Below are 25,904 nucleotides of genomic sequence, written 5' to 3' on the forward strand. Positions count from 1 at the left end.
TGTTCAACCGTATGTATTTTTCCAGCAATACATCTTTGGCGCGCAGGAACGGACGAAGTGGACCCTTTATTTTGGGTGGTTACTTACAGAGACCATCCATATCACTTTTCAACCTGACCCACATGGAATCCAGCACCGTTCAGTCCATCTCTTAAAAACAACAAAGGGCACCTGGGTGGCTCAGTCGGTTGAATGTCCGACTTCGGCTCAGGTCATGATCTCACGGCTCGTGAGTTGGAGCCCTGCGATGGTCATGAGTTTGAGCCCTGCGTCGCATCAGGCTTTGTGCCGACAGCTCGGAGCCTGAAGCCTGCTTCTGATTCTGTGTCTCCCTCTCTCTCTGCCCCTCCCCCACCCACACTCTGTTTCTCTCTCTCAAAAATAATACACATTAAAAAAATGTTTTTAAAAAGAAAAACAAGTGTTCCACTTCTCCATAGACCATACATTCACAATTGTACTCAGTGATTTATTATTAAGTCTTATATTGAATATTAGCAATTGATATAATACTCATCGAAAATTGTAGGGGGATCAGTCAGTGCTTTTTTAGGAAGTCACAGCATTCTTAAAACCAGAGAAGGCAGAATACAACAAACAAAATGCAGACACTTTGACATGAGACACAAAATCTTCTGCAGAAGCGTTCTCCGACCCAACCAGCCCCCTTTTCCCCATATTCGCCGCCAATTTCAGGGCCTTTCTCCCCATAGTCTGGCTCCAATGACATAGCTTGGATCTAGGTTTGTATGTTAACAGATCACCGCCTCTTTTGTGGTGTTCTTTTACGCACAAGTGAACAGCTATGGTTTCTACAGCGGCAGGATCTGGTCTTATTTTTACATACAAAATGCAGAAAATGGAATTGGATTGGAAGAGAGGGCAGCGGGCATGCAGACAGGTTTCTGCGGGTTCTTTGGGGGCAGAAGTCCTGGTGGACAGAGGGCTGGTGCAGAAGCATCAGTACGAGGCAATGCAGTGTCTGGCTTGGCACAGGTCCAAGTAAACGACAGGGACTCACAGGTCCACTGAGGAAAGTTGCAGTGGGAGGCATGGAGGTAGTGGGAAAAAATTCAGTACGCTTCTGAGTCATGAGAACAATTTTATCATCAGTTCTGATATAATTTATCTAAGGTCAACTACTTTCAGAATTCCTTGCTCTTGGGAAGACTCTGAACTGTGATAGCAAACAGTGCGGGTCATTAGGAAAAATGATTGCTACCCTTTGGAATCCTGATGAGCTAATTCTCCATGCGTGAACTCGCATAGAACCAGAGCCCTGGGTCATCAAAAAGCGTTCCGGGTTTGTTCCAATGCAATACGGCATGTTGAGTCACAGCTAGATGAATGTCAGTCTCATCGTGATTAGCATCATTACTATTTTCAAGCTGTAGAGTTTGTTTTTGAAATTAAGGTTGATTTTTCCCTAAAATGCTAAAGCTCTGCCATTCATACAAAAGCATGATTTGGGTTTGGGAAAATTTCCTTTGTAGCTTGGGAGCTAGCTCCAGTTAACTTGGATAATTTTAAATGGAATTGGTACTTTCAGGCAATCAATGTCAGATTGTCCTATCTCGTTCTTCGGGACGTTGGACTGGGAATTTCATAAGGCCCTCGAATTACTTTTGAAACAACTTTGTCCAAATTGTCTGGAGCCTCTTTCCCCCAAAATTCGAGCACCCAACACAGATTACACGTGAGATAGGACTTGAAGATGACTGCTTTTTAAATGCCTTCCAAAATTGATATTCTCAGTTGAGTATTTTCTTCTTCACAACGGTCCCCTTTTGACACTTATACATTCATCTGAAATGTGATAACTAATTATCAAGGCCCAACACTACTACAATACTGGGCATGTAGGTGTTAATAAATACTGTGTGATTGAATGGGTCCACGAGTAAGTGAGCGATAAAAGAACAGATAAATGAATTTTAGGTCTTGCTCTTTGAGGACTGACTTCCAATCCACTAACACTTTTGTTTTAATATCTACACCAATGGCAAGTCTTGGGTTTTGGGGTGAATTTGATTAGTGAAAACAGTCAAAATCACTTAGAACCAGTCTTGAGGAGAGGAGACACAATTCAGAGGGATAAGGGCACTTAGGGAAACACAGGGCATGATCAAAATATTCTAAGTCTGACTTTCCTCTACTTGGCCTCTGAAGGCCAGAAATAATTTACCAATATCGACAACTCTGGACCAGGCACATCAAGTCCAGGGTAATCGCTTGGAGAGGCTATGCTAAATAGAGAAAAGCTGACATGCTCATTTCCACACCAATTGCCTCTAATTGGACTTATACGTTTATGGTCGATGTTTATATACTATTTTTTTTTAAAGTGTGATGGGGGGAGAGGTCCTGTAGCCTTTGTGCATCTTAAATCCACGAAACTTCATCATTCCCATCTGCAAAATGAAGACTCCAACTACATGAGCTTTTTAAACTTTCCCAGCCTAACACTCAATAATTCTATAAATAAATACTTGAACCACTGTTCACATATCTTCAGCCACTCTTACTAGCTTTTCAGAGGTTTTATATCGAGGGGAACTGTCCCTTCAAACAGTTGCAAGGCCCCGAGGAAAATCATGTGTTAGGCTCTAGAGCACCAGTCACACACACACACACACACACACACACACACTCACACACACACATACACACGTCTGTCCCATTCACAGGAAACTATCTGTCCTCAAACAGGGACAATTATAGAGGTCATCCCAATTGTTTACATTCGTGTGAAATCATTTTTATAAATTAGGGAGGACAGCCACGCGTTAAATTATTCGTCAACTCTTCATTAACTAGTTACAACTTCAAAGGCGGAGGAAGTGCTCTCAAATGAAAGTATGACGGCCGGCTTGAGAAAGTCCTGTTTCCGATGGTGTCCGAAGTATCTCATTCTGTAGATTCCAGGCCGGGCAGTACCCGGAATATGCCATTGTATCGTCGCATTGCTGTGACCCAGCAATCCCTTGTGCCAATAGAAACTGTTGGTAGGAAACAAACAAACCAAGTTTTGCTCTTAAAAAGGTGTGATTCGACAAAGGTAGGACTGGTCATTATACGAACATTCAGGGACTACCGACCGTAAGCCAGGCACTCTCCTAGATACTGGGAGTGCAGCAATGAACAAAACAGGGACAAATACTTTCTAGAAGGGAACCTTTAGTTAACAGCCGTTTGTAGAAATTGTCTTACCTGTTCTACCTTTATAACCACCCAAACCTTGTCCATCCCCCAAAAGCCTCACCCGATACTCAGAACACGGGATGTCTCCTGTTTGAGAACGGCTGTGGCACTGTTTCTGCCCTTGCTGTCCTCTGCTTCAACTGACACTTCCTCTCCCAGCCAGATTCATTTGTTAAAAATATATACTTCACGAGTGCATGCGCCAGACTCTTTTCTAGAGGCACGAGGATATGGCCGTAAGCAAGACAGACATGGCTCCAAGTTCCATGGAGCTTGTGTTCTACTAGGGCAAGGGGGGAAGAAAGGCAGTGAACGGGTAAACCGAGAAATGATTTTTAAAAGTGGTGGGTGAAACGAAACAAGTATGGCAGCGGTATCTCTACGGAGATGTTCTTTAAGCTGAACCCACACGTGCCCAGAGGAAAGACATTCTAGGTAGAAGGAACAGAGGGTGCGAAGCGTTCCGAGCAGGAAAAAACGTGGTGCAGCGGAAGAGCAGAAGGAAGAGGCAGCGAAGTGTGACACAGGGGCTGAGGTCACAAAAACAGACGGAGTCAGCTCACACGAGCCCTTGTAGACCACCTCAAGCGGGTGAGATACTCTTGCAGGTAAGTGAGATAGAGTGGGTGACTGACTGATAACCCCAACTGTGTAGACAGTAAGTTCCCTGGGTGGAGAGAGCATTCTCAACATTCTGTGTGTTTCAGCGATGGGCCCCGTGCTCTCATGACAGAGGTGACATTCCAGCTGCTGCTGAACAAGGCAGAAGCAAGCCTATACGTATCCTCAGTGTTCACTGCTGTTGCAATTTGGGGCTTTTGAAAACAAATCATGCTTTTTTTATCGTCTGTATAATCTTATCTTAACCCTAAATATGTATTTATTATTTGTTTAAAAATGATCTGTGCCCGAGATTCCTAAACATCCGAGGAAAACTGAGGCCCAGATTTATGTCTGGCTATCACAGGGGCCCCAGCACGGTCCCATCTCTATTTTCAGTTAACCACGTGAAGGAAACCAACACGCAACTAATGACCTAATCTAGGCTGATGTGAGTCAGGTACAAGTTGCCAAAATTTTTGCCCACTCCCCTGCCACTGTCCTGCGGTGTGAAATGGATGCGCTCGGGAACCAAAACATTTTCTTATCTCAGATGCCACTTGCAAATCTTCAAAATATTTATTCGGCTCAGGGATTTGGTATCGAAAACACAGAGATACGCCTCTCCAAGGAAACTCCAGAAGCAAATTCCTTTCTCACTGGAGTCAGGAAAAGATAAACACTCAAGCTTCTCGTGTATTAGTAATTCCAATGAAGAATCATTGGCCACGTATAAACATGTAATCATTTTGCCCATAGACCCTTGTTGTTTTCCCAGAAGGAACTGTCAGGCTCTACAGAGGCCCGTGTGCCTCACGACCCATTTGCAAGAATGGCTGAGGCTAGCCAGCCTTCAGGGGTAATGTCTGTGGCTGTGGAAAAGAACAAAATTAACAGATGTTTACAAAAATGGGAGGCCACAACCTCATTAGCACCTTTCCTGACAGTAGCACATGTCCCACTGTTTCGCAGGGAAAGAGAATCCAAATGGAGTCGAATAAATCCACTAAATATGGCCAGAAGGCTCCATGGGAATTTGATAGCAGTAATTTCCGGCCTTGAGCCCGTGTTCCCATTTGTCTTCCCCGCATCACTGACCGACTGTTCCCATGGCTCGAAAGACAAAATGTCCAACAGGCGAGCTCACCGTGTCTCCCAGGAGGCGTCGTTATGTACTATCCGCCACGTTGCTGATGTGGCCTCGTATTTCTCGACAGTGAGGAAGGTCTGATGGGTCTGAAACGCAATTGACACATTTGATGAGACCCCGCACGGTCATAAAAGGTGCCTGCCTGTAAGTACGTCCTTGTGGTCTGTAGGCTGAGCTGCCAATACCTTGTGTGAAAATGTACTAGAATTTCGTCCATATTCTCAGGTGCATCTCTCTCTACATTCCGTGCGATGTCTTCAGAATGTCACTCTACCCATGCTGTTACACACCATGACTTTCTTTTTTCTTTTTTTTTTTTTAAGAAAAGTGAATGGAGCATAATTTTAGAGCTGATAGCAAATTTTGCAAACCGGGGCAGAGAAGAGACCGAATAAAACTCGAGATTCTAAAAAAGGCCTAAGTCAAGCCTTTTCATGACATGTTTATTGATCTATATTCCACGACTTTCTCTTGTCATTTCAAGACGTAGGAGGGAAAATGGGAATGTTTCTTCATCTTTCCATCTCTGGGTAAATGAATTATTAGTAAATATGTCTCCCAAGTGAAAGAATTGAAAACGATGCATAAACTTTCCCTGTCTTAGATGCTGAAAGCAATCCCTATATTTTGTCATAATGGATTCCTAGAAAGCACATCACGAGCAGGTTTCATTCCCCCATTGGAAAATTGCTATAATAATTCATTTCAGACCAACAATTCAGCTTCAAATACAGTGCAGATTTGATATAACAAATTAAAAGATACAGAGGCCATAATCTCTAATTTTCCTCAAAAATCTTTAGATTGTGGCCCTTAAGGGCAGGACCTGTGTCTCATTCATTTTTATCCGTTACAGTCCTTTACACCTGTCACGTGTAGATGTTCAAATAACACTCTGGTGAATGGATCACTTACTTACAACTGGGCCATGGGATTATCTAAAATATTACTCAGCTGATGGGTTATATTCAATGAAGAAGTTTTCACTATGATGGTCACTTGTAAAGAGAATGGCTTCTGGCCATTTAGGGCAGAGTGACATCGGGGAGGCTGTTGACAGAGTAGGAGATAGGGTGATCCCCGGCGCACAGGTCTAGAGTGGGGACCAGAGAACGAGGGTAGGCCACTGACTATGAGAACTATGTGACTACCATTTCCCACCTCCCAACACACAACTCCTGACACACAACTCCTCCTGACACACAACTGCTTCATGCAAGTTACTGGATCTTTCTCTAGGCCTCAGTTTCTTCGTCTGTAACATGGGGATAACAAAATGTAACCCAATGCACAGAAGTAAGGATTGAATTAGACCGAGGTGACAATGTTTACAGAGCACTTCACTTAGCGCCTGTAAAGAATAAGCAGAGGTGAAGAGGTCCTGATTACCAACAAAAGAGGGGAATGGAAACTGTCGTGTGCTGAGTCCCAGGGCCTCCTTAGAAATTAATTCTAGGGAAGCCTGGGTGGCTCAGTCAGTTAAGCATTCGACTTTGGCTCAGGTCATGATCTCACGGTCTGTGGGTTCGAGCCCCGTGTCGGACTCTGTGCTGACAGCTCAGAGCCTGGAGGCTGCTTCAGATTCTGTCTCCCTCTCTCTCTGTCCCTCCCCTGCTTGTGCTCTGTCTCTCTCTCTCAGAAATAAATAAACATTACAAAAAAATTTTTTTAAGGAATTAATTATTTTCTCATTACAGTGCTCTAAGCATTTTGTTCTCCTGCTTCTCCATGGCAATAGTGATGATTAGTCTTTCTCCGCCCTAAAGATATCAAATGACAATTAATCCCGCAGTTTTGCAATCACACTTTGAGATCTCCCGAAAACAATGCTATAAACATGCAAATATTATGACAGAGTGTGCCTAGAGAAATTATTGCAAACAGGTGCGTGTTGACTTTCCAAGCAGTAGAACATTTTTCCCTAATGGCGTATTTGCCAATGTCCTCTTGCCACAATTATTATCACAGCAATAATGAGATTTCAGTGAACGGAAATGGAAGGCGGATTGGGAGAAAAGGCGTTTGGGGTTGTAAGTAACAATGGTCCCTGGGAAGAATGGCTCATGGACGGAATAAATGTACCCTTGACCACAATAAAAAAAAAGCCTGACCTCGAAATCACTTTTGTATACTTACTCCTTTTCTTCTACAGCTTTCTTTGTTGTTTGAATTTTTACAACTAGAACATATCTAGCTATTGCTTGGGTAGTTATGAGAACATTCTAAAGGAGTTACAGAGGAATAAAATGAATTCATTTTATTAATAGCCATATTACATATGTGCACTTTGTCATGTGTCTTCTCTGTGGATATAAAAACAGTAAAGTATGAACTGATATGTAACAAACTATGAACAATTATTACCCTAAAAACGTTTATGGAAAGACAGGTGTTTCGAACTCTATTTTTTTTTTATGTTTTTATGTTATTTTTGAGACAGAGACAGAACACGAGCAGGGGTGGGGCAGAGAGAGACGGACACACAAAATTCAAAGCAGGCTCCAGGCTCCGAGCGGTCAGCACAGGGCCCGAGGTTGGGCTCGAACCCACAAACCATGAGATCACGACCTGAGCCGAAGTCGGACGCTTCACTCAATGAGCCACCCAGGCGCCCCTCCTATTCTGCTTTAAAAACCTTCTATATTGCCTATTTTTACATTGAACATGTATTTCTTGTGTCATTTTTTGAGGTAAAGAAATAAATATCCAATTAGCGCCAGTAGTAAAGAGTAGGGAAATGGCAAATGCAAGATAAAGGGCTCCAAGCCAGGAGGGCACCCCTTCCACGACAGTACAGGTAGGACCAGAGGCCAGGATCCTGGAGGAGAGGGGCCAAAACGGGGGTAGGAAGGAACCAAAGATACACTTCATCCTTGGCGCTTTGATTATTTTCCCAAATTCAGTAGGGTTTCTAAATTGGAATACATAAATGGGATTGTACTCAAATGTATAGCTTCTCAAGAGACAGTGCAGTTCTTTCTGTATTGTGCAACATGTGAGCCTAAGCAGAGCCAGTTAAATGTTTCCATGTGCTTTTTTCCCCAGACTTAATTCTGCATTACTGTTCCTACTGAAAAATTTCCCACACTTAAAAAAAATAAGATGAGGGGCACCTGGGTGGCTCAGTCAGTTAAGCATCAGACTTCGGCTCTGGTCACGGTCTCACGGTTTGTGGGTTTGAGCCCTGCATGGGGCTCTGTGCTGACAGCTCAGAGCCTCTGTGTCTCCCTCTCTCTCTGCCTGTCTCTCTCTTTCTCTCTGTTCCTCTCTCAAAAATAAATACACATTTAAAAAATTTAAAAAAATAAGATGAAAATCAAGTAGGAATATTTTGTCATTATGTTGTTAACCTCTAGAAGGATTTTCAAACAAAGACTGAAAAGTGGGTTGAAATCTATAAAAAGAATCATTGATGCTTACCTGGTTTTCTGCTGAATTCTTTGGATTAGCACCTACAAATATCACTTCGGCAACTTCTCCCTGAAAATAAAAACTCATTTTATGCGTTTTAATAAAAGCATTCTTTGCTGGGCTCAGATTTAGGCCATGATTTATGAAATGTTCTAGGATGCTGGGCACCTGTACAGATTTTATTCTATTTAACCAAGTGAGTTATCTTCTCAGAATATCAGAGAGCATGCCCTTGCAAGAGTGGACACAGGAATTTGGGGCCAGTAAATTGCTCTACAATTTTTCGCCAGTGAATTTGCCTTTAGTATATTCAGATGTAGATGAAAACAGAGAGCTATGGTTCATGGCAGCGACAGCGCATTAAAGCGGCTTCTTCAGCCTTTGCTATTTTGTCACACCTCCCTCCAACACGCATATAGGAAATGGACTGACTTCCATAAGAGCGATCAACACTTCCCACGAGTGGCTTGTGCTTACACTGGCATGAACGAGATACGAGGCAGAATGACAGGGTGTGCGTCTCTCCCCCCCCCCCCCGCCCCATCCCCCGCACTGGAAACAACTAGAAGAGCTGGACAGGTGTGTATTATACAATGGTTGCAGGGCAAGGAAAACAAGCAATGGAAAGAGTGATCCTAGAGTGATGGAAAACAGACACAGTGAGCCCTGCCATTGCCGCAACTTAACGCCTTCAGAGCGTGCCGTTCACAGCACAAAGAGGCAGAGCTCAGGCAAAGTAAGGCAGCCTTGTGGAGTCCACGAGGGCCAGCAAGTCTTGCGTTGACGAGGTAGAGTGACAGAGAGAAGAGGGCACCGGACAGAGGAGAGCCACAGAGACAGAGAACTCTGGAGAGGTGTGGGAAGTTCCTCTCAACTCTGTAAGACAACCACCTGAAGCCAAGAGAAGACTGTGTCCGCAGAGACTGAAATTCTTACCCCCCGAAGCATCCAAGCACAAACTCTGATCAATGTTGGGCTGAACACTAAGTGAGGTAACTACGGGGGCAACACCTTGAGAGCCACACTTAAGAGAGACAGAGCTCACTAATTTAGTCAAGTTTTCGATGAGCAAACAAACAAACAAAAACGACAAGGCCGGGGGTGGAGAGGTGAGGCCAGAATCCAGAATTGCTACAATATAGCAAAACACATCCAGGATTCAACAACAAAAAATGATGAGATGTGCGTATATGAAAATATGGCTCCTATTAAGAGGAAAAAGCAGCAATCAAAACTGACTTTCTGTGCCCCCAGACATTGTCGTTAAACCAGACACAAACTTCAAAGCAGCTGTTATAAGGATGTTCTGTGAACTAATAGAAATTATGTGTAAAGAACTGACGAAATTCTTATGATGATAATGACCTAGAGAACCTCAGTGAAGAAAAGTAATTTTATTTATTTTATTTTTTTTAATTAAAAAAATGTTTACTTGGGGCGCCTGGGTGGCGCAGTCGGTTAAGCGTCCGACTTCAGCCAGGTCACGATCTCGCAGTCCGTGAGTTCGAGCCCCGTGTCAGGCTCTGGGCTGATGGCTCAGAGCCTGGAGCCTGTTTCCCATTCTGTGTCTCCCTCTCTCTCTGCCCCTCCCCCGTTCATGCTCTGTCTCTCTCTGTCCCAAAAATAAATAAAACGTTGACAAAAAAATCTAAAAAAAAAATGTTTACTTGTTTATTTTGAGAGAGAGAGAATGGGGGGGAGGGGCAGAGAGAGAGAGAGAATCCCAAGTAGGCTCCACGCTATCAGCACAGAGCCCTATGTGGGGTTTAAACTCACGAACCATGCGATCACGACCTGAGCTGAAATCAAGAGTCAGATGCTCAACCAACTGAGCCACCCAGGCGCCCTAGGAGAAGTAACTTTAAAGATGGATTAAGCATCCAATCAGATGTTTTGGAACCAAAAATCACAACTGATGTGAGAAATTCCTCAGTAAGGGCTTAATAGCAAATACGAGATGACAGAAGAGAGGATAAGTGAACTAGCATTTATCAATTACAAATTATTTTATCAGAAGAATGGACAGAGAAAAGTGAAGAAAAATTGATAAAGCCTCAAAAAAACCCCAAAACACACGGGACCTCAGGTATACTGACATTCACAAAACAGAAGACCCCGAACTAGAGGAAAGAGAGAAACAAACAAAACTCTTTTTGAAGAAATAATGGATGAAATCTTCCCAAACTTGATAAACGTTACCTTGAGGAGCCAAGGAACTCAACACATCCCAAGTAGGATAATCCCAAAGTGTTTCATACTTAGATACATTGTAGCACACGGAAGGCAGTCAGAGACAAAAAAAGAAAAGAAAATCTTGAAAGCAGTTAAGGGAAATATAATGCATTACTTACAGGCACACCCCAGGATTAGCAATTGACTTCTCATTAGAGAGCAAAGAACAGGGCAACCGTGTGACACATTCAAAGCAATGAAAGAAAAACATTTGGCAACCAAGAACACAGCGAAATGTTCTTCAGAGATAAAGGGAAAATACAGCCCTTCCAGATCAATGAAGCCTGAGAGATTATGTTGTTACAGGCCTGCCCTTCGAGAAATACCAGTGGAAGTTCTTCATGCTGAAAGGAAATGATGCTAGATGGTAACAATAACTCAAATTTCTCAGAAACAGTAAGCAGCACCCGAAGGGTAAATACGTGGGCTCAATTCAAAATATTCTAGGGGCGCCTGGCGGGGGGCTCAGTCAGTTAAGCCTCCCTTCCTGCCCCCATTTCCTGGCACATTTCCAGCCTTAGAATCCCCGAAGGATGGGTCTGATTGCACCTTAGTGATATGGCCTTTGGTGTGGGTTTCCTGATAGCCTCAAGGTGAGGGCTGGTGCCAGGTAATCAACCAGGTGATTAGACGGTTGAAAGGATCAAGTCCTACGCCCTGATCTCCAGGGACTGGAAAGGGGCTGGGAGTTGGGTTCATCATCAACAGCTGATGATTTAATCAGCATAAAAGTCCCTCAAGTCTAGGGTTCACCAGAGCTTCTAGGTTGCCGAATGCTTGGAGAGGCTGGTAGGAGGCCCTTCCTGGAGAGGTCATGGAAGCTTGACATTCCCTCCCCTACCCCTTGCCCTCTCTGCGTCTCTGCCCTCAGGCTGTTCCTGAGTCATATCTGTGTATAACCTAGCAAGTAAACTGTATTCCTGAGTTCTCTAAGCCTGTTCCAGCAAGTTACTTAACCCGAGATGGGGCTCAAGGGGATCTCCAGTTCATAGCCAATGGGTCAGAAGCAGATGCGTCAACTTAGATTCGCCGTTGGTATCTGAAGCGTGAGGGGCTGGGGGGTCCGGTCTGTGGGACTGAGCCCTCAACCTGTGGAGTATGTGACAACCCCCAGCAGACAGTGTCAGAAGTGAATTCAATTGTAGGACACCAACGGGGTGTCTGCAGAGGACTAAAGAATTGCTTGGTGTGGGGAGAACCTCTACACACCTGCTGTCACAACTACCGAGTGTAGAGTGTGGAGAGGAGAGACTTCTTGAGTCTCGAAAACGGCTAGAAAAATAATTAAAAATATCTATCATTTTTAAAAGTCAACAGAGGAATTAAAAAAAAAAGGTACACTCAAACATAAGAAGAGCTTCCAACCTTAAAAAATGAGAAGAGCAAAATAAAATCAAAGCCATCAGAAGGAAGAATACAGAACACCAGAGCAAAAATCTGTGAAACAGAAAAAAAAAAAAAAAAGATAAAATCAATGAAGCTAAAAGCTAGCGCTTTGAAGACAGAAATTATCAAAATCAGGAAGAAAGAAAGGACATTGTTGTTGGCCCTACAGAAATTAAAAGGATTGTGAGAACCTATTATGAACTTTATCTCAACAAAGTAGACAACTTACATGAAACGGGCAAATTCCTAGGAAGATCCAAACTTTTAGGAAGATACAGATTCCTCAAGACAAATTAAATGCTGAGAAAGATACATAATTGACTCAAGAAAAAATAGAAAATCTGGTTAGGCTTATAAGGAGTAAGGAAACTGAATTAGTAAATAAAAATTTTGCCATAAAGAGAAGCCAAGGTCCGTGTGGCTCTGCTGAAAAATCTGATAGAATATTTAAAGAAGAAATAATACCAATATGTTCTATGCACTTTCAGAAAATGCGGGAGGAAACCCTTGCTAACTCATTCTTTGAGACTAGTGTTTCCCTAACACAAAAGGCAACTAAGACAACATGTGAAAAGACAGCAAAAGTCCTCATGGACGTGAGTATAAAACTTCAGCAAAATATTAACTAATCAAATGCAACAGCATATAGAAAGGATTATACACCATTACTAAAGGGTATTTATTTAATATCTGAAAATCAACAAATGCGATACACTATATGAATAGAATAAGAGACAAAATCCCTCATGGTCACTTCAGAAGACATAGAAAATCATTTGAAACAAATCCAACCTCTACTCTTAGAGGAAAGAAAGAAAGAAAGAAAGAAAGAAAGAAAGAAAGAAAGAAAGAAAGAAAGAAAAGAGAAAAAATTGGCCTACAAGGGAACTTTTTCAACTTGATAAAAGGCATCTACAAAAATCATAAAGAAAACGTCATACTTAATGACTAAATACTCTTCCTCCTAAAATTAGAAACAAGACAAGGATGCCCAGTCTTACAACTTCTATTCAACATCGTATTGGAGATTCCAGCCAGTGCAATAAGGAAAAAAAAATTAAAGGCATCCAGAAAAGAAATCCAAAAAAGAATAAGGAAGCCTGTTTTTATTCACAGATGACATGATACATATGTAGAAATGTGTAAGGAATCCACATCCCCCGCCCAAAATCTACTGGAACAGATAAATGATTTAGCAAAGTTGCAGGACACAAGATCAATGTAAAATAGTGGCATAGTCCTGCTTCATTTCTACGCGCTCTTCCTGTCCTTGACTTTAGAGACTTTTCTTAGCTCCAACAAATGGTTCCATGACCATCCATTAAGAAAATGAATTTTCTTCGTTCACGTAAGAAAATGGGAAAGAAAAAATTAAGAAAAGAATAATCTGGATTTTAGAAATTTGATTTTACATGATGACCACCTGAAAAATAAATATTTCCCCATTCTGATGTTTGCAGAGGCCCTGCAGAGTTAAGAACAATTTTCAAAATCATTGCTAACAGCTGGTCTGCATCATGATTAGAGGCAGTTGGTGACATTAGACAATATCTTTCCCCCATCCCCAGACGCAGGCTTCTGGATCTCCTGGTGAGCCTTACCACTCTGTATGTAGGTTTCGCGGGCTGCAGAACATCCCCAAAATTTCTGCCTAGTGGTGCTCTATCCACAACATTGGGAATTAATGAGGCTATCAGTTGTTTGAAATATGGAGGCTCTGGACCTCTGCTCAGGTTGGCTACCGTGTCCTAGAACAGAGAGCATTTGCTTAAGGAGCACACAATGTAGAGTCAAAGCCCCTTTCCCCAGGCTCCCACCTCCCAGAAATGCCTTCATTAAAGGAAATGCCCACACACACATCCTCGCTCTGAGAGCTAACAGCTTTAACAAGATGTGGGGGAACTTGCTAAGATGTGAGTCTAGACATCCAGAATGTAAACTTTGGTCGCCAGAGGAAAATTTGGGTCATAGGCAATACTTTCACCCCGCCCCCCTGCCCAAGGCAGTATAGTTCAGCTATCTGAGTGTAAGCACTACTCAGGGTTAGATCCTGGGACCGCCATTCCTTAATCGTGTCACTTTGGATAGGGCCGGACACACGATAAGCTCTTTTACTTTTAAAAAGCGTTGTACCTCTCTTATCCAGAGTCAGTACCAAGGTTTCTTTTTTTCCCTAGACCCTTCTCTGTGCTAATTAAAAAATACAATCAACACTCTTTTAAGTTAAAAGTTAAGATCGGCATATATCGTGACTGGTTTAACCTATGTTTTCCACATTTGTCACCTTTAATAGTACCATCGCAACGCTGATCTCAAATTTTAAGTAGTCCTTCATAATGTACTCTAATCCTCACTTTATATATTTAATCTTTTTCAATGGCCATAATATCGATTGGCATTCCCATTTTGCAAGTGGGAAAATCAGCTTGGAGATACTCAGTATTCTTTTTCAAGATCGCATAGCTAATCTTAGATACAGATGCATAGCATCGACTGTGACACAAATGTCTACAAAATGAACCACACTTTCTTCCTAAGTATCACTATAAAACTTGAAGATGCTATTTCTATGGGAGGAACAGTAGACGTATAGTTGTAAATGAAAGTTACAACTCTGAAAACAGAGGCCATCTCTCAGGGTGGGTTATGGGTTCCTACTTTGCTGTATCATCTGAATATCCTATAACTAGTTACAGCCTTTATGATGAAAATCAAAGCAGTTCTACTTTGAAAAAAAAAGTACCAGAGCTGAAGCTGAAGGAGTGTTATGATAATACAATAACGGGGTAATTAAAATAGACCCTACGTAAATACCTCCTACTGAAACTTCACGCAGTCGACGATTAGAGGAAGCAAATGGGATTGCCAATATCCAACTTTTGGACCCACAGAAACAGGTATTTCATTGTTTCAACTTGATATGACCAAGCTCTTTCTTTGAAAAGGCTTTATAGTCTGTGCTATGCCCCAATTCTTTCTCAGCCTTTACTGGGGCTTATGGGGTATTATATAAAGATCTGTTTATTATTTTATGCCCTTTATCCTGCTTGTTGAGTAATCTTCTGACACCAGAGTCAGTTTCATTAATAACTGCATCCCAGAAGAAGATGTCCATAAGTGGAGTTCTTTCAAGGAAACTTGTTTAGATGTACTTACTCTAGGTAGATGCGTGCGAATGCACATTCCAAGGTACCTGCTGTACTGCATTGCATCTACGCCTCTATTGATTATAGCAACTATTGTTTTTGAACCACCAAGAAAGTAAAAACATGCTACTAATTTTAACCATAGGATTCCTCTGATTGGAAGGTGCACCCCGATTTCAGAGATGCTACAATACGGAAAATGGGCATCTCAGAAGGAATGACCCACTCAACTCATGATGTCATTGGCAGGATCATCACCGGGATTCCAGAACACTGGTTCAACTCCCACCTACAGTTAGAGTAAGCCCGGTGAGCTATCATCTCCAAACCAATTTGCTTATCTGAAAAGTGGGGTGGGGGGGATGATACCGCCATATTCACATGACGATCATGAGCATACCATGAGATAATACATATGAGCAAAGCTGTCACCACCAAAATGTATTAACTGAATCTGAATTCACTATCGGTTTCATTTCTTAGAGGTACCTCATAACTACAAACTCTTTAAATATGAAGGTTTTGAAAAAACTGAACATTTGCGGCTAAGGTTTTCTTTGGCTTTCCTCCGCATCTCCCCACCCCTGAGACACACACACACACACACACACACACGCACGCACACACGTATGAGTTTTGGTTACCGTAGCAATGGCCTTAGCAAGGGCTCTGAAGAGCTGGATGTAAGCAGACAGGGTATGTGGTCCATAAATTGTAGAAGCTGCCTCGTATCGCTGAGCCTGCAGGAGAGGCAGGGCTGAATCATACACTGTTCTACATGCCTTGACCCATTTACAGAGGTCCCACGTCTTTGGTGAAGGGTGATACTGGACATCTCACATAATTCAAACTGGCCTCATTCAAGATTTAATCATGACAACGTTGGGTGGACATTTCCATATACCGGCTAAAGTAAATGGCTCCCACCAACTACTTGTTAAAGGCAGTGGCTTCTCTCGGCTTAAGGTACTTGGACGACCAGCCCATCTACTCTGAAAGAGGGGAACGGCTCCTGAGCTTAAGTCTGCGTTAAGTACTTGTAATATAAATGTTTGCCCTCGAGGAGCACAGCAGGAGAAAAAAAACAATGAGGGAGAATGAGAATCTCAGGAACTCCTGGAGAAAATGGGTAGTGAGGATACTGACCCAAGAAGGACATTTAACCATCATGGAGCTACAAACTAGAACCAGATACATCTCCTCTCCTTTAGCTGAGCTGCAAGCCTTCGGTTTTTCCACAGGAACCTCAGACTTATCAAATCTTAAGTGGATCCCATCACTCCAAATGCACCCCCTCTCCCTGCGACATTCTTCAGCTCAGTGAATGCCACCCCCGCCCCCAACATCTTAGAGACTCCTCTCTCTCCCTCATCCTATAGCCTGTAAATCCCCAAGCTCCCGTTACCTGGCATCTCTTGAACTCTTTCATTTTCCTCTGGGTCTCCTGATTTTACTGTGGCCAAACCCTCGGCTCTCACCTGGATCATAACCACCGCTTCCCAAACAGTTCTCTGCCTCCACACTTAATCTTCCAATTGATCTTGCTACACCGTCCATCCTAGTGACCTTTCTGGATCACAGATTTGATCAGAACACTCCTCCCTTGCAATTAACTCTACTTCAGTTTTCTAAAGCCTTCTTTCTGGGGCACAGCATAGAAGATGCTGCATCAACCCATGCCTCTCCATCAACTAGTCCCTGTCTCACTATCCTCCACGAACTATGGCCCCACAAATGTACCAACTCAGTGCCCCCCGGACCTTTGCATGCATAGCTTCCCCAATACCGGCTCCCTCCCTAAATTTTATTTGCCTAACTAGTCCTTACTCATTCTCAAGAACTCACACAGATGTTACATCTTCCAGAAAATCTGCCAGTCTCCATTCCTCAAATGCCCAATATAGACTAATGCACTTCCTCTCTGTTTTCATATTACCCTGTTGCATCCCTTTCACAGAAATGTGATTACCTGCTGTTCTCTGTCTTTCGCTAGACCATAAATCCTAGTAATCGTGAGGGGAGGGGCAGATTGTTACTTTTTGTTACACTCAGACAGTGGCTAGTACAGTATCTGTCACAACACATATCTGTGGAATGAACTAGTGAATAAATTAATGAATATTAGTCCTTGTAGGAGCGTGTCCCTAAGGGAAGCCAGTAGGGGTTCCTAACCCTATTGGTGCCTTTGGACTCCTTTGGCAGTCTGTTGAGACCTATGGACCCCTCTCAGAGTAAATGTTTTCTAAATGCATACAATAAAAAACATGGCTGACAAAGAAAACCAATGAGACTGAAATACATGAATCAAACATTCATAGACCATTTTTGTGATAGCATAATGTTTGTTCTTCTTCATTGAATAACGAGTAATGTTTGTGTTTCCTGACTGAGTAATAAGGTCTAATAACTACTGTGATTTTATTTTATTTTTTATTTTTTTTAATGTTTGTTTTTATTTTTTGAGAGAGACAGAGACAGAGCGCGATTGGGGGAGGGGCAGAGAGAGAGGGAGACCCAGAATCCGAAGCAGGCTCCAGGCTCTGAGCTGTCAGCACAGAGCTCGACGTGGGGCTCGAACTCACGGGCTGCGAGATCATGACCTGAGCCGAAGTCAGAGGCTCAACCGAAGGAGCCACCCAGGCGCCCCCAAACTACTGTGATTTTAAAATAGCAACGAGAGTGAAATGTTTCCAAATCTGCAATAACTCTAGGTGATATAAAACGTGTCTGTGGTCCCCATTGGTGACGAAGTCAGAGGTACTGCTAGTGTTATCGTTGTTTGAAACGTACTCTCACAATGGAAGGAAATTCTAAGTGAACGGTTACAGAGGAATGCAAAACTGGATAAACGGAAATTATTCCCATCCAGTGTACCACAGTTAGGAATCGTTAGTCAACAGGATCTCCTAGAAGACAGGGACTTTCAGGAGAGTCAACAGAGCTCACTGTTGGCGTCACTGGACGTTTGTCAAGGAGTAGACTGTATGCCTCCACGTGGACTCCTGAGACATGGCCAGCACCCACGCTCATTACCAAAGCTCCCGACAAAATAACTCATTTCAGAAAAAGAGGAGGTCAGTGAGGCCAGAATTCTGACTTGAACTTGGAAAGGGCAAACCCCCAGATACAAATCTGACTTGAACTTGGAAAGGGCAAACTCCCAGATACAAATCTGACTTGAACTTGGAAAGGGCAAACTCCCAGATACAAATCCTCCCCAACACGACTTCTGGCTTATCATTCTCTCGTCTGTCCCCAAACAAAATCACCACTCGAAAACCCCTTTGAGGAAGTCAGGACAGGAAACCTGCATTTGCCACCACAGTCTTGATGAGGGTAGAGTTCACTGAAGCGACGAGAACTTTTCCACTTTACCTGGTATTCTTCAAAGGTGGTAATGTAATGTGTATACACGTTGCACAGGCCTGAAATGACGGCGGTCATGTTCTGCATCCCATAGGTTGCAAATTCCTGGTGGGGGAAAGGTAGAGCCCGATAAAATTGCTCCTCGCTGTACTGTATCCTATCGGCCCAGTTATACTTAACATACAAGCGTAGATGTGAATCTCGTGTAAGGTGACTCTCTTAACCTCGTTCCTAATGATCAAAACTGTTCGGCCGTGTGCAAGTACCCACGAGGCCTTGGGGAAAAGTTAGAGCCGTAACTGCACTACCTGTGGGCAAATCAGCGGCTCTAAGAACATCTCACTGGTTGGTTGAATTTGCAGATATAGAATCTTCTTATTACTAAAATACAGACACTAAGCCCGTTTCCTTAAAAGGCATAACAGAAGGATACTAGCTGACCGTAGTGGTTATTTCCGGCTCTAAGTATGATTACGTCATTTTAGAACCATCTACACTACCTTCCTGAATAGGAAGAAAATCATAAATGGAGATAAAATACAGAATTCCTAACGTGGATTAGATTTTATTTAGACAGAACTTCAAGATATTAAGGTACGTAGGGTTATGTACTATTTGATCTGTAAAACCATTATCAATTTTTAAATTATTAATAGATAAATATAGCAATAAAATATTTAAACCGGATTATAGCTTCCTTCTCATTTTTAAGCTTATTTTTATACCACTAATATTTCATATTCACCTCCACGCATTACTTCCTTTTTTATTTTTTTTTAAATTGTTTATGTTTTATTTATTTTTTGAGAGCAAGAGAGACAAAGCCTGAGTGGGGGAGGAGCACAGAGAGAGGGAGACACAGAATGGGAAGCAGGATTCAGGCTCTGAACTGTCAGCACTCAAGCCTGACACGGGGCTTGAACTCACAGACCACAAGATCATGACCTGAGCCAAAGTCGGATGCTTAACCGACTGAGCCACACAGGCACCCCTCTACGCATTACTTTCAAGTGTGTGAAACTCTAAGCATCTTAGCAATGATTAATTTAAAAGGTATCAGATCGCAGGATTAGGGAATTCTTTTCTCTTCCCCAAATATAAAGGTATACATATTTTATTTCATTTTTAACTCACTGCTTGAACGGCCTCCCGAAGTCTTCGTCCAGACATGGTCCTGAGTCAAGAAAACAGAGTTATCTAAGTGGTTCCCGACTCCAAAAGCATGCAAAGACCACAGAAAAACTTGCGGCGAAAGACAGGCGGGATCCTGGCTCTTAACACAACACGGTAAGGCGCGTGCAAGCTCTGTGACAAGGCAGAGCTAAACTTGAGCCCCTTTCCCCCTGGCTGTCCTGTCTTCAGAACAAATCCTCAACTGAAAACAGACGACTTGGAGGAGGGAAAGGCCCTCCGTGACTATCACTGGCAAAGACGACGATCATTTTCCATTCGTTGACCCAAAAAAAATGTACTGTCTGCGTTTGATGTTAGCAAGAACTGAGGCAAGTTGAGAGTGTACGTGCTCCTGCCTACAAAGAATTTACCGTTTCCTTCTTTCATTGAATCCTTAACAAAACACAGCATCTGCCACATAAGAGGCCCCCTTCTAAATTTTTTTTTAACGTTTATTTATTTTTGAGACAGAGAGAGACAGAGCATGAACAGGGGAGGGGCAGAGAGAGAGAGGGAGACACAGAATCCAAAGCAGGCTCCAGGCTCCGAGCCGTCAGCCCAGAGCCCGATGCGGGGGTCGAACTCACGGACTGCGAGATCGTGACCTGAGTTGAAGTCGGACGCTTAACCGACTGAGCCACCCAGGCGCCCCAAGAGGCCCCCTTCTAAGGGCTAAGGATTCAAGGGTATGAAGCTCACTTTCCAGGGTGGGCAGTAGGGGGGGGGGGTGGGAGATGGTCAACAAGCAAATAAAAGAAATGGGATGGCAACCGTGGCTACGGAGACCAGAAAGCAGAGTAAGGATGAAAAGGCGATTGCGGCGGTCCTTGTAATGATGAGGCCGCTGCTGATGCTGTGGGGACTTGGTGGTGGCGGTAAGGACAGTCTGAGCTGGGGTCAGCAGGACTGGCATCTCTGTTAGAGATCTGAACAAAGAGCTGAAGGAAGAGAAGAGTTGGTCGTGGGGATAAAAGGAGGGTCAGGGTTTCAGAATTTGCCGCAAGATCCCAAGTGGGGAAAACTGAAAAAAGAGTATGGTACAGTGAGATACAAAGGAGCCAGCGCAGAATTATCTCCCCGCCCCCCAGAAGAAGTGATTGCAACAGAAACACATACCCAGTAATTACATTTTTAACTACAAAGTAACAAAGAAAACTTACGTAAATTCCCCAGGGATGGCAATTATGGCCAAGGACCCAACGGTGATCATCTGAACATCAACGATGTCTGGGTGCCATGGGTGCGGTTTTGTCAGCTAAAAAACCCCAAATGTGAAAACTGTGTGAAAGGATATTGCTCTCTATATGGGCAAGCGACAGATGATGCTCAGAGAATTCCCTTTATTAAAGGATTTTAAGTGTTTCCAGCTGTTTCCGGTGCGTTCTCCTCCTACCATAGATTTTCTTTCTAATTAATGAGCTAGTATTCAATATTCTATCTGGTCATAACATATGGATCTCAGTGCCAATGCCCCATTGACCTGAACTTGCTTTCTCATCCGTGAAGTTTTTGGTGGACCTGGCATGGTAGAATCGCAATGTGCAATAGATAAGCCAGAGAGGAGTGTGCAAGGTGAATAAGTAATTCTACCACCATGGGAACGGCTTAGCTTAATGATTTCCCTTTTGAGTCCAGTTACCAAGTCTTGCCTTGCCTTCCAAGTTTTCTCCAAGACAATCTATCCTTTTCCAGAGTCAGATTAGTGTGGAAGCTTTTCCTCTATCCCTTCCTTTCCTCTCTTTCTTCTTCCTGAAGAATTCTAATCGAATACTAGAGGAAGAAAAAAACTCTATTTAAAATTTTTTCCACATCAACAACTTACATTATGAACACCAACGTGAAGTTTTGACGATCAGAATGTGAAAATCCATGGTCCAAAGCAGTATTAAAAGAATATTGCTTTAGTTAAACATGTTGCCTGAATTGTGAGAAAATGGAGGTATGGACCTGTCCTTTTTTATGGGACCTGAGATGTTTTCCTCTGCAGAGAATTGTGTCTGAACTCCTTTCCTGGAGTCAACATCAATGAATCCTGAATAAGGTAGATGTTGATCTAATTTTCCTTTTCCACTGTTTTAATCGTTTCAGTTATTTATCATAAAATCTAAGTCAATATTTAATAATCATGCCTCTTATTCCTTGGAGTGTGATTCTTAATACACATATTTTTAATATTAAAAATTTGATGTGGTGAAATCTGAATAAAGACTCCCATGTCAGTAACGATCTATCATTTGTCTCTGACAATTCGTAAGTTTTAAGATAACAATATGCTAAGTTTACCATCATAGTCAAAATTCATTACCTCTCCAGTGTGAAGAAGGATTGGCTTTGGTTTATGACACCTTTTGATTTCTTCAGATGGCTTGCCCAGGAGTTGATCCCGAAGAGTGTCCCAGAATGGATCCCCTACTGTTGTCCCTGTTAGGAATATTATCACTAATTTGATTCTAACGCTCTGAAAAAAATGTCATCACTTTGACAAATGCACAGCAGTGACTTCATTACAAAGATGTTATGAAGGTTGTTGTCCAAGAGTGCCAAACAGATTGAATAAGAGAAGAGGCAAAATTTCCTGTGCTTCCTAAAATAGGAGTCATTATTTAATTAGATCCTTGGTGTGGCCAATAGGATAAAAGAATGTATTTTGTTCAAGATCCTTAAGGTTTTGTTTCCACTGCTCTTCCTCATTCATGTTTCAAATAAAAACAAAATGATATAATTAACTGTAGATTTACGAACTAAATCACATTCTTCGCATTGTAGAAACTAAAAACGTCAACCTCCAACTTGAAGCCCTGATTGTTTGGCTTGTGATCCAAAGAAAGAGGCTCTCTTAACTCCCCACCTAAATATCCACACATGTGTGTGCCCGCACACACACACACACACACACACACACACACAGTAAAAAAAAAAATCATACATGAAAGCAACAATCTAGGGAAAAGTTACATTAACTCTGAAACCTATGAACTTAGAATCTATATTTCATTAGGAAAATATAACACTTATAAACATATATGGACCTATTAACAGAGCACCAAAACACATGAGCCAAAACTGACAGAAATGGAGGGAGAAAGAGACAATCAATAATAATAGCTGGAGCTTTAATAACCCCACTTTCAGTAATATGGCTCATCTGGTTAAGCATACAACCTCAGCTCAAGTCATGATCTCATGCTTCCTGGGTTCCAGCCCCACATCAGGCTCTGTGCTGATAGCTCAGAGCCTAGAGCCTGCTTTGGGTTCTGTGTCTCCCTGTCTCTCTCTGTCCCTCCCCTGCGCGCGCTCTCTCTCTCTCAAACTAATAAATAAACATTAAAAAAAAAAAAGAATCCCAGTTTCAGTAATAGATGGGACAATGAGTCAGAAGACCAACAATAGAAAAGGTGAACAGCACTAGAAGCCAAGTGGACCTAACAGGTACCCGCAGATACCTCCGTCCACGCAGCAAGAACATAACAGACACTCTGTGCAAGTGCATACAGACACTGTCCGGGATAGACTATAGGCTGGCCATGAAACAAAGTCCAGCAAACGTCAAAAGGTATAAGTAATACAAAGTATATTTTACAACCGCAATGTAATGAAATTAGGAATAAATTACAGAAGAAAATTTGGGAAACTCACAAATACGTGGAAATGAAGCAACATGATCATAAATTGACAACGGTCAAGGAGGAAATCAAAAGAAAATACGAAAGCGCTTTCCACGCGCACCTCCGTGTTTTCAGCAGCACTATCGACAATAGCCAAAGTACGGAAAGAGCCCAAATGTCCATCAATGGATGAAACGATAAAGAAATTGTGCTGTATATATACAATGGAGTATTACTCGGCATCAAAAAGAATGAAATCTTGCCATTTGCAACTACGTGGATGGAACTGGAGGGTATTAGGCTAAGCGAAATTAGTCAGAGAAAGACAAGCATCATATGACTTCACTCCTATGAGGACTTTAAGAGACAAAACAGATGAACATAAGGGAAGGGAAACAAAAATAATACAAAAACAGGGAGGGGGACAAAACAGAAGAGACTCATAAATATGGAGAACAAACTGAGGGTTGCTGGAGGGGGTGTGGGAGGGGGATGGGCTAAATGGGGAAGGGGCACTAAGGAATCTCCTCCTGAAATCATTGTTGCACTAGATGCTAACTAATTTGGATGTAAATTTAAAAAATAAAATTAAAAAAATAAATTAAAAAAAAAAAAGGAACATCCATCCATACTCTGAAATGCAAAGAAAAGCTGACACCCGTTCTATCTGAATCCGTGGAAGCTGCGTTCCAAGAGACCCATCCCTGGGAAATCTGGCTGTCACATGCACACCTGGAAAGCACACATGCCCCTGTGTTTAAAGGCAACAGTAACAAATGACAAACGTATTGGCTGTAGCGAAGCCCTTCAGAGCCCTGATGCTTCAGAGCCCAGAACCACAGAGGTCACGACATGCCCCCTCACCCTGCGTGAAGTTGAGGCTCCCGAACCCGTCGATTGTGCCGGCCGCGAAACTGTAGCCCAGGGCAGGTTTACAGGTTTGGGCCTAAAGGGAAGATTTTTAAACAGACACAAAGATGAGAGGTCAACAGAACAAGAAACAGAAGTCAAACTTCCATAAGTACTGAGATCAGCCCAGAGCTCTCCCCTCGTGGCATGATCAGTGTGGCTCAGGGACACTTACTGTGTGGGTGGAGTTGAGCCAGACGGTGACGTTGGACATATTCACCCACTGATGGGCCGCGGCCAGTGGTCCCGTCAGCTCCTGGGAGGCCGAGGCATACAGTTCCTAGAAAACCCACACAGGCTCGCTGTTGAAAGCAGAAGAGCTAAAATGAACAGTATGGATATTACCCCGTAAGCACCAATTTGGAAAACCATCTCTCAGCCAAGGTTTGCTGGCTGCTAAGAAATGGCCACTACCCACATGGGTCCCTCTGCCACCTCCAGTCGCTTCCCAGACTCGTGGCGGCCCTGAGACCATTGACCTGTGTCTACTCCCCACAAACACGAAAGTCTAGGGATACGGCCCGTGGCACCAAAAGACCTCCATCTCTCTTGAAAGACGGTCAAGAAAATTTAAGATTAGGAGTAGGTGGGCCCATCACCGGCTTGGCCAGGAGGAGAGCTCAACCTCAGGGATTCTCTGAGTGAGTTCCCTACCACCAAAGGACAGCTGGAAAGACTTCACGACCCGCGTCGTCTGCCCCACCCACCATCCACGCTTTGATGTTCTGTTCTGTTTTGTTTCCCTTCAGGGTGAATTGACGCTTTTTTTTAACCTTGCAGGGAAATGGGAGACATCGCATTCAGAAACTGATCTGCACCAGACACGGTAGGCCAGTCCTGCCTCAGCACATGCCCCCTTTGACACCTAACTGTCCCCACTCTGTCCCCATCCTCGCTCCTACGGCCACGTGGGGGCTCTCAGGTGAGTCGTGGGTAACACCAGCTGCTGCCCGCCTTTCTGACGAAAAGCAAAGGTGTGCCTTGCTGAGAAGAGATTCCAGCCTGTGAGATGAACCCCTATGACTCGCGGGCCCAGGACAATAACATTGAAGTGTGTCACAGGTGCCTCCCCTAAACAGAATCTGTTCATTTAGAACAATCCTCTGATGATGCCACAGTAATAAAGCAGGAAGTACAGCAACTAGGCTGGCTGCTGTCTAATGGCTTTAAAGGTACTTTAGCTCTTCCTTACTTGCTCCTGAAACATTTTAGAACCCTTGGAGCAAAATATTTACTTAAACACGCACGTGCGTGTGCACACGCACACGCAGCAAAGGTAGGAATGAGCCAGGCAAAGGAAGAGATTTAACTATGGGGGATAGATGACAGCCTGAAGTCATCCTTTGTCTTTTCTGTTCTTCTTTTTTAGTATTTTTTAATGTTTATTTATTTTTGAGAGAGAGAGAGAGAGCGAGAGCGAGCACAGGTCGGGGAGGGGCAGAGAGAGAGGGAGACACAGAATCCAAAGCAGGCTCCAGGCTCCAAGCTGTCAGCACAGAGCCCGACGCGGGGCTCGAACTCACGGACTGTGAGATCATGACCTGAGCCAAAGTCGGACGCTTAGCCGACTGAGACACCCAGGCCCCCATCCTTTGTCTTTCCAATCAGATATCTGGGGTGCCTGGGTGGCTCAGCCAATTAAGCGTCCGACTTCGGCTCAGGTCATGATCTCACAGTCTGTGGGCTTGAGCCCCACGCCGGGCTCTGTGCTGACAGCTCAGAGCC

At 43.2% G+C, this 25,904-nt stretch overlaps 1 protein-coding gene across 2 annotated transcripts in view; it reads right to left on the reverse strand.

Moving 5' to 3' along the window:
* Positions 1 to 455: 455 nt before the first annotated feature.
* The window catches only part of ASAH2 (N-acylsphingosine amidohydrolase 2), an 85,544-nt gene continuing 60,095 nt past the window's right edge, over positions 456 to 25,904 (reverse strand). The window contains exons 12-22 of one of the 2 annotated variants that reach the window (XM_043596147.1): positions 24,355 to 24,459; positions 24,135 to 24,216; positions 21,971 to 22,086; positions 20,826 to 20,920; positions 19,627 to 19,666; positions 18,502 to 18,597; positions 15,771 to 15,866; positions 13,582 to 13,728; positions 8,372 to 8,431; positions 4,949 to 5,037; positions 456 to 2,999 (exon numbers count right to left, since the gene is read on the reverse strand). In XM_043596147.1, the coding sequence (XP_043452082.1) occupies positions 2,810 to 2,999; positions 4,949 to 5,037; positions 8,372 to 8,431; positions 13,582 to 13,728; positions 15,771 to 15,866; positions 18,502 to 18,597; positions 19,627 to 19,666; positions 20,826 to 20,920; positions 21,971 to 22,086; positions 24,135 to 24,216; positions 24,355 to 24,459 (1,116 nt within the window). In that variant the 3' untranslated portion in view covers positions 456 to 2,809. The remainder of the gene's footprint in view (positions 3,000 to 4,948; positions 5,038 to 8,371; positions 8,432 to 13,581; positions 13,729 to 15,770; positions 15,867 to 18,501; positions 18,598 to 19,626; positions 19,667 to 20,825; positions 20,921 to 21,970; positions 22,087 to 24,134; positions 24,217 to 24,354; positions 24,460 to 25,904) is intronic. The other variant, XM_043596148.1, reaches the window with a different exon arrangement.

This window comes from Prionailurus bengalensis, chromosome D2, assembly GCF_016509475.1.
Source record: "Prionailurus bengalensis isolate Pbe53 chromosome D2, Fcat_Pben_1.1_paternal_pri, whole genome shotgun sequence".
NCBI lineage: Eukaryota > Metazoa > Chordata > Mammalia > Carnivora > Felidae > Prionailurus > Prionailurus bengalensis.